The sequence below is a fragment of the Uloborus diversus genome, chromosome 1 (assembly GCF_026930045.1).
Source record: "Uloborus diversus isolate 005 chromosome 1, Udiv.v.3.1, whole genome shotgun sequence".
Lineage (NCBI taxonomy): Eukaryota > Metazoa > Arthropoda > Arachnida > Araneae > Uloboridae > Uloborus > Uloborus diversus.
Window position 1 is genome coordinate 252,419,277 of NC_072731.1, and position 14,465 is coordinate 252,433,741.

Below are 14,465 nucleotides of genomic sequence, written 5' to 3' on the forward strand. Positions count from 1 at the left end.
GCAGCGATTTCAAATAAAACATGCATGTAATTGTAATTTTGTGAGATTGAGTTATAATTAACAATCCACTTATTACAATTTCATTCACTGTTTTTAAATAACTTCGCGATAGCTGGTACTTGAGGGATTTCACCCCAAAAAGGTTAGTCTTTTGTACTTAATTTTAGTCAGTATTTAGCTATAACTTAATTTGTCAAAATTTAGATTAAGTTTCTTAATTTAACGTATAGCTGTCCATTTGAATGTATCGTTCGAAAAGGATAAAGACTAAAATAAATGATATCGATTTTGTTAAAGAAATTAGTTGTTAAAGTAAAATATTATTGGGAAAATGAAATAGCCAAAGTGATTCTAATTCATGAAGGTTGAAAATTTTGTTTTATTCTAACAAGAGTGCTTGTATGAAAAAAAAATAATAAAGTAAAAACACTATGCGATAAAATGACTAAGTTAAATACTAATCAAAAAAAATAATTAATAGAGTTGATTAAATAAAATGTGATAAATTAAATGAAACTCTTGAAAAGCATATAAAGTGATGAAATGTAACTTGAGTGCGAAATTTGCTTACTGGAAAAAAAATTAAATAAGTTGATTTTTAAAATCCATGAAAATTTCTTAATGATAAGTGTTTATTAATGCTAAGAGTAAATTGATTCCAAGTTTTGAAATGAATTTCAGTAGAAGTTATTTTTCGGTAAGTCTATTTTTAAAATTTGCTGACATGAAGTTTTGATACTCGACTTATAATTTTAACATTTCTTGGGTACTTCATTGATGTTTAACATTTTTGTGTTATGTGTTTTATTTTACCGTAGGTAAAAATAATTAAATAAAAGTGAAATTTATAAATTGTAATGAAAATTCTGTTAATGAAATTGGTTGGTTGTAAAGTAATATTTTGGAAAAGCTGTAATGAATGATAAATAGTAAAACGCAGTAAGTAAAATAGTAAAGTATGGTAAAGTAAAATAAAATATTCAGAGGGGATTTAATTCATGAAAGTTGAAAATTTTGTTTTATTCCATCAAGAGTGTTTGCATGAAAAAAAAAATAAAGAAAGGAAAATATGATTAACTTAAATATCGATGATAAAAAATAATTATTAGAGTTAATTAAATGAAATGCGATAAATTAAGTGAAACTCATGAAAAGCATATGTAGTGATAAAATATAACTTGAGTGGAAAATTTGGTTACAGTAAAAAATTATTTAAGAAGATAATTTTTTAAAATTCATGAAAATATTTGATAGTGATAAGTGTTAATTAATACGAAAAGTAAATTGATTGTAGATTTTCGAAAATTAAATGGATAAATGTATAAAAATAATAACGTATGTGATAATTTAAAATATTAACAATGAAAAAAGAATCAAAGACGATTAAATGAATCTAAATCGTAAATGAGTTGCTATTTTAGTAAACTCAAACTAGAGTGAAAAGCATTTTAGTAGGAACATGTTAAAATCTCTTGTGCTAAGAAAAATAAATAACTTTTAAGCATAATTTTGTAACTGGAATAAATGTATGATAAAATGATTAAGTTAAGTATTAATGAAAAAGTAATTATTAGAGTTAATTAAATGGAATGTGATAAATTCAATGAAACTCTTGAAACATATATGCAGTGTTGGAATGTAACTTGAGTGCGCAATTTGCTTACTGGAAAAAATTAATTAAGTTGATTTTTTTAAAATCTGAGAAAATTTGTTAATGATAAGTGTTAATTACTACTACGAGTAAATTGATTGCAAGTTTGACATGATTGCAAAAATTGAAGACATGATAACGTTTTGAAAAATTTGAAGGTTCGATTCCTGTCACTACTTGTGAAAAATTTCTAAGTTTAAAAATATCGGGGAAAAAAAAAAAAACGATAAAGTAAAAACAAGCGAGAAAATGATCAAACTCTAAAATATACTAAAAAAAAAAAATCGAAATCACGAAAAAATAATCAAAATTTTATTTTGGTACTTATTCCAAATTAGCTGCATTGGTATGCATCGGCTGATGAAAAAAAAAAAAAAAAAAGTTGATGGGGTGTATTTGATACACCGGGCTGGTTGGTGGGACCATCAACTTAAAACAAAAGTTTATTTTCAATCTTAAAGATCCTATTTCACTCTGTAAAAATAAAAATAATTAAATTCGCGAAACTTTGGTTGTCTTGACAACCATTCGTCGAAATTATTCAAAGTCCAGAAAAAAAAAAAAAAAACTCAAAGTCACGATAGATGGCGCCATGTACATTTACCTCATGTGAAAATTATATTGAGTTTCATTTTAACTTCCTCTAGCTCGAAAGCATTGGTGACTTAATTGGCATGCGCGCGTCAATTAAAGCGTCAATGCTTTTTGGTGGACGCGTGTTCGATTCCCAACCGCGACACTCTGTAAAAAATAAAAATAATTAAATTCGCGAAACTTTGGTTGTCTTGACAACCATTCGTCGAAATTATTCAAAGTTCGGAAATAAAAAATCAACCTCTCAATAGATGGCGCCAGCAAAAATAAAATCTTCAAAGTTCGCGTAAAAATATTCACATCCGAAACGTTGAGTGTTGCCATCCCAAAACTCGTAAAAGGTTACGAAAAACAAGTGTTGCCATCCGAAAACTTCTACGAAGTGTTGCCATCCCAAAACTCTGGTTGTCATGACAACCAGAAACCTCGTAATCTTTCACGGACAACTCAACTCACGCGGCGAGGGAGGGAACGGCTGGGGGAGGGGGGGGAGGTCAGTTGGGAGGCGGTGGGGGAGGTCAGTTGGGAGGCGGTGGAGGCGGCATCAGGGAAGCGGAGGGATTGGGAGGCGGCTCATAGCCGCAGAGCCGCCTCTTGGGGCAGAACCGGCCTTATTACCCTACTTAAGCGGTCAGAACTATCGACGTCAAGATCGTAATGCTATTTGACATCTCACATGTATGTTTAAGAAAAATTATTTTTTTTCTAAGATACTGCATAAAAGCTTATAAAAACACTTTTAAACAATTACAAATTGATTCTGAGGATCGAAAAATACCTTTAAAACATATAAATCATATATTTAGTTCTCAAATAATAGCATTGTCAAGATCGTAACTTTTGGACATACATCAAACTTCCAACTTCCATTTTTTCTAAAATTTTTTACAACATAAATATTCTGTCTTTAAATTTTTAATTTGTTGAAAATATTATCAAAAATATATTCAGTTTGAGATTCATGGCCTTCATTTTTTTTTTTTTTTTTTGAAACGTATGGAAATAATTAAAAAAAAAAAAATTTAATGGTACATTTGCTAAGTTAACGTTTTGGTATGTCCAAAATTGTACCTTTTAGCAAAGAAAATATTTTTTTAAGGCATTTGAAGAGCATTTTTTTCATAATTTATGTCAATTCTTGTCTCTATACAGTATTATAATTTAACTCAAAAATTTTTGAGTTAATTAAAATGAAAGTTATTTGGTGTTGAAGCTTCAAAGTTGAGGTCTGTGTTTGCTCCTACCTTTTGAGAACTGCCCCATAATTAATAGTTTTTAATTGATATCTTCGTTCATTATTATCGGAGGAATATGTTAAATAGCCAAACATAAAGATGGGAAGATGACGAATTCATCGATGCCTGGTTCGATGGCCCAATTCACTGTCGTTCGGGAGAATTAACTTGGACATAGATATATACACACAGAGATACATATACATACATACGCTCGGTTTTGAATTACATAAGATAAGATATTTTAAGAGCATGATTCAAATATTGTTACGAAGTTTAAAACTCAATTTGAATGTTTGGTCATCTGCAAGGATTCACCGTGAGCACATGGAAATTACACGTGGCCTTCAGTTGACACGATGTGCTCAAGGCAAATAGGATTTGTTTAGTTTGAGAGAAAGTCCTTGTGAGGATGAAACAGTCTGTCCGATCTTAAAGTTTTTCGTGATAGTTAAAACTGCTGCGTGCTCGCATATTGTCTGCGTTTTGTTAATCCAAGTTTCGTCAAATAGAGGCTCGAGTAGTTTGAATTTATTTTTCGTGCACGTAATGCCTTCTTTTGTGACGTAATTATTTGCAATTTCGTTTTTAACCATCTATGCCGTTTACTGAGAGAATAGAAAGACAGCATTCATGAAGAAAATTCCCTAAAAATAAAACTGTGAAAAGGAAGGAAACTTTATACATTAAAACGGCTTAACTTTAAAACTTGCTTATTATGATCCTTGAGCGATGAGTCTGACCTCCTCCTTCCACTCACTCCTTCCTGAGGAGGAAATGCTGCATTTTCACGTTACATTTGGCTTAGCATCGCACTATGTTACTGACGAGGAATTTTTACGTCGCTTCTTATTTAAATCTTGTAAAATACGGACGGTTTTTTTTTTCCGAAAGTGCTGTAAGGGACATAGCAAAGCTTTTGATTGTGACACGTATTTGTAGAAAAAGCGAAAATATTGATGACTACTACTTCGACTATTTGGAAAACGTTTTGAATTAAAACTTGAAAATTATTGTGGACATTCGAAAAACTCAGATAGCCGCTAGGAAGAAAAATGAAGTGTTGAATGTAAATGTTGAGTTTGCTTTTAAACGTATTGAGTTTTTATATTATGCAAAGAAATACTAGCGGCCAAATTTTTTTTTGGTAACCCGGAATTTACTATAAACACAATGTCAATTGTGTTTACACAGGGCTACAGTGCTTTATATTTAAGGATAGAACATACTTTTTACGTTCATTTTGTTAAAATAAGTTTTTATCTCAATTTTTTTAGAACATGAAAAGTGCAGCCATGGGACAGGACATACCAATGATATTTCAGTGAAAAATTTTATTTCATTTGGAAAAAGTAACATTTTGACAGAGTTATATTATTGAACTTTTAGTGGTGAAAAAATGTCTAGAAGAAAGTTTTTTACCGATATTAAACGGAACAAAAATATTAGTGTGGAACATAAATTTTCCCACTTTTTGTGCTTGGGAGCATAAATTGAAAGTAACTTTATTTTCCTCAACTATGCCATTTTACTCAACATATCTTTTCCTCATTATAGGAAAACAAGAGAATATTTTAATTATTACTTCTTCAGACCCTACCCTCATATTGGACCGTATATTATAGGATTGCTATTGGGATACATTTTGGCAGTGAAACCCACCTTTAAACTATCGAAGGTAAGTAAGCAAAAACTAAATATACATCTTCACAAAAAACAAAAACAAAAAAAATGTTGAAATTATATTTTAAATAGACGGACTTTTCAAATATCTGACAAATAAAAAACTAAAAACTGTACAATTGTAATATAACGCCTGAAGGTACCGTTTACTCGATTTCAAAAAAAGTCCGCCTGGTAAAATTGTGTGAGTGGTTACAATGGGGATGTTTCCTTCAATCAAAAGTACTATTTTTTGTCACTGAAATTGGTAAAATAAGCAAAACAAATAACATGGACACAGAAAACGTCACAGCGAAAATGAAAACAACGGTTGAATGTCGTTAAGAATATTTTTTAAAGAGCGAAAATGAGTCAAAATTAAGAAAAAAAGCAACTTACCCCAAGTTTTTGACCATGCTCTTTTAGAATTTTTTTTTTTTTTTTTGTAAAATGGGAAACAACCCAATTGTAGCACAGTACGGGCAGCCAAGTCTTGTTATAAACATGTAATATACAATTACATACTGAAGCAAACCTTTTTTTTTTTTTTTTTTTTTGAAGCAGTCACCAATCAGTTATTAGGCCGTAAAACAAGCCGCCTTTCAGCGAATAGTTCAGCTGCAGTATTCAAAAACAATTCATTTAAAGCACAATTAATGTCATTATCATTATTTTTTTATTTTTGATTTTGAGTATAACTAATTTAATCCATTATACTAAGTATTAATATCATATTAAGAGAGAGAGAGAAAGAGAGAAACATGCAAACATTATAAATTGTGATTTCCTACATTTGTTTTTCAGTACAGTGTTTTCGTTCAGTGCTGTAATAATGCTGATACGATTTCATTTCAGAAAATTCAAGTTTTATGCTGGGCTCTGGCTTTTACGTCCTCTTTCTCTATAATTTATGGATCGGTTGATTGGAACCGAGGTAGAAAACCCACTGTGGCAGAAACTGTTTTCTACGCTTCTCTCAGCAAAAGCGCTTGGGCACTGTCTGTGGCGTGGGTGATTTTTGCTTGTGCAACTGGATATGGAGGTACGACATGGAATTGTATTTCTTAATGTGGTAAAATCAGCATTTTAATTGCCGTTTGTTTGTATAATTTATTTCATGTGTGTGTGTATGTGTGTGTGTAATCTTACTTGCTAGTGCAAGTAAACACGGAAGTACATAGGACAGTAATCCTTAATCTCGCGTTGTCAGCAATTGCCGCTTGATTACACACCTAATTTCATGCCTTAATCTCGTGTTGTCAGCAATTGCCGCTTGATTACGTTACTAATTTCATGTTATTGTCTGGCTGACAACTAAGTATAAGAATTTTACTTGGTGGTGCAAGTGAACACGGAAGTACATAAGACAGTGGTCCTTAATCTCGTGTTGTCAGCAATTGCCGCTTGATTACATACCTAATTTCATGTTTTTGTCTGGCTGCCAACTAAATATGAGAATCTTACTTGGTGGTGCAAGTGAACACGGAAGTACATAGGACTGTGGTCCTTAGTCTCATGTTGTCAGCAATTACCGCTTGATTACATACCTAATTTCATGTTTTTGTCTGGATGCCAACTTAGTATAAGAATCTTACTTGGTGATGCAAAAGAACACGGAAGTAAATAGGATTGTAACCCTTAATCTCGCGTTGTCAGCAATTGCCGCTTCATTACACACCTAATTTCATGCCTTAATCTCGTGTTGTCAGCAATTGCCGCTTGATTACGTTACTAATTTCATGTTATTGTCTGGCTGCCAACTAAGTATAAGAATTTTACTTGGTGGTGCAAGTGAACACGGAAGTACATAAGACAGTGGTCCTTAATCTCGTGTTGTCAGCAATTGCCGCTTGATTACATGCTTAATTTCATGTTTTTGTCTGGCTGCCAACTAAGTATAAGAATCTTACTTGGTGGTGCAAGTGATTACGGAAGTACATAGGACAGTGGTCCTTAATCTCGTGTTCTCAGCAATTGCCGCTTGATTACATACCTAATTACATGTTTTTGTCTGGCTGCCAACTAAGTATAAGAATCTTACTTGGTGGTGCAAGTGAACACGGAAAAAAATAGGACTGTGATCCTTAATCTCGTGTTCTCAGCGATTGCCGCTTGATTACATACGTAATTTCATGTGTTTGTCTGGCTTCCAACTAAGTATAAGAATCTTACTTGGTGGTGCAACCGATATTAAAACGAAAGAGTTTCGTTTTTTCAAACAACGTAAAAGAATAAGAACTCGGAAAATAAAATTAAAATGTGACTTAACACATTTTCAACTGCGATGGTTTTCAATCTTTCCCATACATTTATGATATAAATAATGAGTTACTGTGCTAAAAATTTTTTTTTTTTTTCTCTCCCCAGGTCATGTCAATCGTTTTCTATCTTGGGAAGGATTTGTTCCATTGGGTCGTCTGTCATTCATGGCATACCTTGTGCATCCCGCTGTAATCCTGATATATATATCGTGTTTACAAACAATGCAGCAGGCTTCACATTTTTATCTGGTAACCTCTATGTCAACCTACATCTAAAATTAATTTAACTAGACTGTAAAAGGTTTCTGTAAATTAGTTGGGCAAAAAAAATGATTTACCGAATATAATTTGCAGTATGAAAATGAAAGTACATGTTACTGTGAGACAAAGAAATAGTTTAAGTTCACTATTTTAGCAAATGTTCGATTTGACTTCATGGGCAATTTAGTTCTTGCCAAACTATTACCTTAGCACTGAGATAAGATTTAATGGAACTTAAGAAGTTAAGCTACTAATCTGACTCCAAACTGGTTAATATAATTTAATATTTTGGAAACTCTAACTTACGAATGTGCCCAACTAATTTGCAGACACCCTGAATAAATGATCATGCATTCAGGGCAACAATTTTTTCCATCATTACAGTAAGTATGGTCAAACTAAACGTACTGCAATGTGTCAAAATGTTTTTATTGTTAGATCGTTGCTGAGCAATAACCAAACACCTTTCGAGAATCTACGCAGCTGTGATTTAAAGGCAGTTAAAGTGTGAAATAAGCACGTAAAATAAAAATGACAAAATACTGAACATAACTGATGACATTCCTTTTGGTAAAAATCATTGTGACTAAGAGAATAAATCCAGCTTTCAAAGTTAAAACTCTTGATATAAAGTAACAAAACTAATAAAAATATTTTTTTAAAAAAATATTGATAACACGAATGAAAAATCTTTATGACCACGTTAAAAGTCCCAGTGCTAAACAAAATGCCTCATAACTTCGGTGAAGTATTCTGCAGTCTGAAGAAAATACTCAATTGCAAACTCACCATGATAAAGAAAAACTTCTTTATGACTAAGGGCGGAATTCTTATGATTAAAATTGAAATCTTTCTGATTGACGAGTAAAACTTAGTGGTTACAAAAGAAAAATTGAGTGGTTAAGTAGGAAAAGAATCTGAAAGGTTAAGATTATGTCCGCCAATAATTAAAACAAAAAAAAAGTATGAGACTGAAAGAAATTCTTAATCACTAGGGACAAAATTCTAATGAGTAAACGACCGCAATGATTAAGTGAATAATCCAAACAAATAAGGAGAAAGTTCCAAATAAAAATCTTTTTAATGGGAACAGGAAGTAGATAGGACAATAGTCTAATTTCCCAAGTGTAAACTTCTAATGACTACGAAAAGGTTCAGTGGTAAGCAAACATGTAAACGTAGGGACAATCTTAATGAATTAAAAAAAACCTAATAAAATTATCTAATGTGCACATTATTGTCAAGGGGGTTGGACAAGGATCTGAGAAATTAGACTATGATGAAACTACTGATGAAATGTATTCATTACTTCAAGAACTACCGTTTCTCCTATTTCATATATTTGTAATTAAGTATTATATCTGAAGTTAATTCCTGAAATACGTGTTTGTATTCAGCTCTGAATTGTATGGATCTCCGTCAATAAAATGTTGCAGATTTATTAGCATTCCCGTGCTAGCATTCCCGCACCCAGCATTGCTCGGGTAATGTAATTAGCAGGGGATAACAGTGCTTGGTGCACCTTGTTACGAAAATCCCCTATAATAATTACTTATTACCTATAATTTTTTTCTACTTTTGGGAGAATCCCCTGGCCCCTAGACTCCTTATTTATGTGCCTTGTCCTTATCCGATCCTTAACTGTCATTAACGATCCTTTTAAAGTAATAGTTTTCTTTACAAACGAAGGCCATCCACATTTTATTGCAGAAACATTATTATTTGACTTGGGAAAAGCCTCGAAGAATCATGTGAGAAATAAAAACAATATCAAATTTAAAATTCGCTTTCGCCAAAAGTTGAGATGAAGAACTGAATAATGATTCGAATGGAGGAAAGCCTTCGAAAATAAGGAATTTAAATTTCAATTACAGGTTTTAATTTCACAGAAATTAAGGGGTTTTAATTAATTCACAACTCCAATCTTAATATAAAAAAATCAATGTCTTGAGATAACGTATATATATATATATATATATATATATATATATATATATATATATATATATATATATATATATATATATATATATATATATATATATATATATATATATATATATATATATATATATAACAACGCACAGCCAATACTGCTAAAGCTTCAGACTTGAAATTTGGCAGGCATGTCCACATGGTTATGAAAGTATCCAATAAGAAAGGTTTTTTCGAAACATCGATTAGTTCAGGAGAAATTAATTAAAACCCGTTAATTTCTGTGAAATTAAAACCTGTCATTGAAATTTAAATCCCTTATTTTCGGACTCTTTCCTCCATTCAAATCATTATTCAGTACTTCATCTCAACTTTTGGTCGAAAGCGAATTTTAAATTTGATATTGTTTTTGTTTCTCACGTGATTCTTCGAGGCTTTTCTCAAGTCAAATAATAATGTTTCTGTCTTTTGCTTTCATTTTTTCAAAACTAGAAGCGAAGTTTTTAAGATCATCATCACAGGCGGCATATTCTTTTGAATTTAGAAGAGTGCAGTTTCCTGTAAAAGTTTGCTTTGCAATAACCGTTATTAAGTCACAAGGACAGACATTAAAAGTAGCAGGGATCGATTATGAAAAGACTTTTTTCACACGGCCAATGTTATGTAGCTTACTCCAACGTCAGTTCATCAAGCAGCTTAATAGGTTTAGCACCAGGAAAAAAAAAAAAAACTAAAAATGTTGTATACAAAGAAGTTCTTGCTTAAACATAGGTATAACAATAAAATGTGGATGGCTTGTGTTTGCAAAGATAATCAATACTTTATAAAAAAAAATCGTTAATAACAGTTGAAGATCGGTTAAGGACAAGGGCATATATATATGGAGTCCAGAAGTCCCGGGATCCTCTCAAAATTAGAAAAAAATTATAGGTAATAAGTAATTATTATAGGGGATTTTCGAAACTAGGCGCACCAAGCACTGTTAACCCCTGCTAATTCCATTACCCGAGCAATGCCGGGTACGGGAATGCTAGTAAACTATAGGGATGCTGCAGCTGCTGTCTAATGGCGGAAGAAAAAGGTAAAACAAACAAATGCCGTAACTTATAACTTGCTTTGACGCTAAGTGAATAATAGTAATTTTTCATCGTGTTTGTGGGGAGCTTTATTTTGTATTCTTCTGAAATTAAATTACACCATAAACTGCCTGAAGACTGTAATTTACCCTAAAGAAAATACGTGGAATGGATTGTTTAACCTTTTTTAGTAGTCGTGTTAATCACCGCAAGGCATTCGAGCTCTGGAGTTGCGAATTACTTCTGAACTAATTGATATTTCGAAAAATCCTTTCTTAGTGGATACTTTCGTAATCATTTGGACATGCCTGCCAAATTTCAAGTCTGAGGATTCAGCGGTGTTGGCTGTGCTTTGATATCAAGATATATATATATATATATATATATATATATATATATATATATATATATATATATATAAAGAGAGAGAGAGAGAGAGAGAGAGAGATTTAATTTTATCTTAAGTAAAGTGATTTATCATATTTCTCGATAATACCCTTATAAAGGTAACTTTTCTTTTTTCAGATTTGGTTGTTCTTCGGCCACCTCTGCATCACATTCATTTTGTCGTTCGCTGCAAGCATGCTAGTAGAAGCTCCCTTCATATCCTTGACCAAGATGATGTTTTCAAGAGGAACCGGAGTCGAACGGAGTGATGTTTCCGAGAAAGTGACATCATTCCCCATTCAGAGCTTGCGTCCTTACAGCGATGTCAAATTGGGCGTCGACAACGGCGCCACTGTCAACCATGACGCCTCGAAGATCTATGCAGATGAACCGGTATCAGACGGCATAGTTTCTAACAGAATTAATGAAAATAAGGAGAGAAGGTTTAAACTGGGTGATTTGATGGCTCAGAACGACTTCAAAGACGATGGTGGTATCGTTGAAAAGCACGAGCTTGAGGATGCAAAAGGAAATAAAGAGAAGCCTATAAAATTGAGTGATCTGATCGCTCAAAACAACTTCCGCGACTATGGTAGCAGCGTCGTGAAGCTCGAGCTTGAGGATGTAATAGCAAATAAGAGTACAGACAAGAAGATAAAATTGAGTGATTTGATCGCTCAGAACAACTTCCACGACTATGGTAGTGGCGTGGAAAAGCACGAGCTTGAAGATGTAAAAATTGAAGGCAACAAACCATCTGATGAAATCGAATACAATGGAAAAATTTCTGAAGTCATTGTAAAACATGAAGAGGATGAAGGGTCTAAAAAAAGACGTTGTATTCATCTTGAAGGTACTGATGAAGCGGGAAAAGAATCGCATTTTCATCTTAATGGTATCATTGAAGCGAAGACGGAATCACATATTCAGCCTAACGGTAATTGTAAAGTAGGAAATGAAGCACATATTCAGCCTAACGGCAATTGTAAAGTTGGAAATGAAACACATACTCACCTTAATGGTATTAATGAAGCGGGAAACGAATCTCATATTCATCCAAATAGCAACAATAATGCAAAAAATTCAAATGGAATCGTCGAAGTTGAGAAAAACGCCCAAAATATTGATGTTGAAGTGAAAGCTACGTTTTTTCCTGGTTTAGGTTGGAAATTGGGATAAACATTTTCCCCTTGTGTTTATTTGCATCATGTTTCAGTCAAATGAAAAATAACGACAGTGTTGAGAAAAAAAGTATGCAGATTGGGTTCAAGATGAATATAAGAACGGCATCGCTGAAATACAGGCGACCCCAGAACAACACGGTACTTGAGAAACACTAGTTTCAAAGAACACAGATACCTTCCTCCGAATCACACGATTTTCAAGTAATTTTTCTGGAAAAGAAAATGCATATAGAACTTGCTGGAATGTAGATGTTTCTCTGTGGTCACCTGTATTTATTCATATGGCGATATAGAGTAAGTCCGGCGATCTTGCCCCACCTAAGCAGAAACTTTTTTTAAAAAAAATATGTTAACAAAAATTAAAAGATAATACCTCCCGCCTCTCTTAATGTAGGTCCAGATGCAGTGTAAAATTTATCGTCGCCAAAAACTACGAATAAAAGTTTTTATTGCAAAAAAAAGAAAAAAAAAACTGCAGCTTTGGGGCATAGTACCTTGACAGTCAGACAATTCGCCCCACTATACCAGGTAAAATGCCCCACTTGACCAGCATTGCAAAACTTGCTGCTATTAGTAAGAAAGTGTATTAATTGACTAAATTAGTTGAAATAAATACAAATTATAATGTGGGCAACTAAATGAAAAATCAAAATCAATTTAATTCTGAACTGCAAATATAGGTTAAAATATTTTACATAATAAGCACATTACTTGTGGTTTTTAATAACTTTTGCTTTTCAATCTTGCCACAGCCATTACATCTCTGATTATACATTGTGCACGTTTCATGCAACCATCCTAAGCAGTCTATACATTTTATCCAATCTACAGTCGACGTCATTCAGGTCTTCATTCAGGTGGGGCATATTACCTTTTTGGAAAGGTTAATTGCCCCACCACCTCTTGTTCAAACAGCAAGTCAATATGGCTGCAATTAATAGTAACAGCCTTCTTTATGATACTCTTTTACTGTATAAACCGATAATTGAACATAATATTTGAACGCTAGTTAATTAAACAAAAGTTCTTAAAAGCAAAATCTTAGATCAAACGTTATAAAATGTCACTCTTACCTTTCACTTTGCTCTGAAGCTGTAATGACCTTTGAAAAATCGCTGAAAATGGCTTTAATATATGCGTGTAACTTCTTTATACACAAATCCCCTTGGAAAAAGTTGACACAGGCGCACTCTGTTGTTACAATCGTGAATTACAGTTACTGGGGCAATTTATCAGACGGGGCAAGATCGCCGGACTTACTCTATTTCTTTTAATTTAAAATGTTGTAATATATTATATAGTCTTTTTGTCGTTTTCAGCGAAAAATATATAAACAAATTTGAATGCTATACAGAAATTCTTTGCCTGCTTTGCCCTAACCTATACCTCTCTTCGGCATTACCCTTAGGATTTTTCTCTCGGCTTCGGAATTACAAGATTTCTAGTATCTCATAAAACATTTAGTTATATCTGCTCCCAGATTAGTATTGTCCGTGTGGTCCCCACAATGTGAGAGCTAGGGAGTATCACAGCAATGTAGCTTGAACTGAAGTTTTTATAGAGCTCTATAGAGTTTTCTAGAAATCTATAGATTTTATATTCGAAATAGCTTTTAGAAAAGTTTTCTTTAGAAATTTATAGACAATTTTATAGAAACATTTAGAAGTGTTCTACAAAAATCAATCAATTTCAATAGTTGAAAATAATATTTTTGAACAAACAATCTCCAACTATAAAGAAACATTTTGCATGCTAAATACTGCTACAGTTTTGTATTGAAAAAAATAACCTAAAATCTAGGGAAAATAATTCATGGTAAATATGTTCTTTTCTATAGCACAGCATAGATGACTTAAATTATCTAATGTGCTGGAAAAAAAATATATTTTTAGGTAAAAATTTTCATTTATTTTTCGCGTTTTCGTTTAGTGTACACTTTATTTTAAAATAATGCTAATTTTAAAAGAAAAAAAAAGAAAATTCAAAAAACATTTTCTGGGCCTTTTTATTTCTTTTTTACATAATAAAATACAAATTTAAAGATTTTCCTTTTCTTGTCTTCCCTTCTCTTTTCTGAAAAAGTATCTGATCAACGATTTTTTCGCGCGTCGTAGTTATTGGATGTTAAGAACGTAATTTTAGATTGTTTTTATCTGCAGCTTTTAAACTAATTTTAAGTTTTTCAAATTATTAAATTATATTCCAATTATTCCATAATT

General features: G+C 32.3%; 1 protein-coding gene across 1 annotated transcript in view; it reads left to right on the plus strand.

Annotated features, from left to right (window-relative positions):
* The window catches only part of LOC129219995 (uncharacterized), a 36,578-nt gene extending 22,396 nt beyond the window's left edge, over positions 1-14,182 (plus strand). Inside the window, exons 3-6 of the mRNA XM_054854323.1 lie at positions 5,038-5,158; positions 5,998-6,184; positions 7,510-7,652; positions 11,201-14,182. Coding sequence (XP_054710298.1) covers positions 5,038-5,158; positions 5,998-6,184; positions 7,510-7,652; positions 11,201-12,241 — 1,492 coding nt within the window. The 3' untranslated portion in view covers positions 12,242-14,182. The remainder of the gene's footprint in view (positions 1-5,037; positions 5,159-5,997; positions 6,185-7,509; positions 7,653-11,200) is intronic.
* Positions 14,183-14,465: the final 283 nt, after the last annotated feature.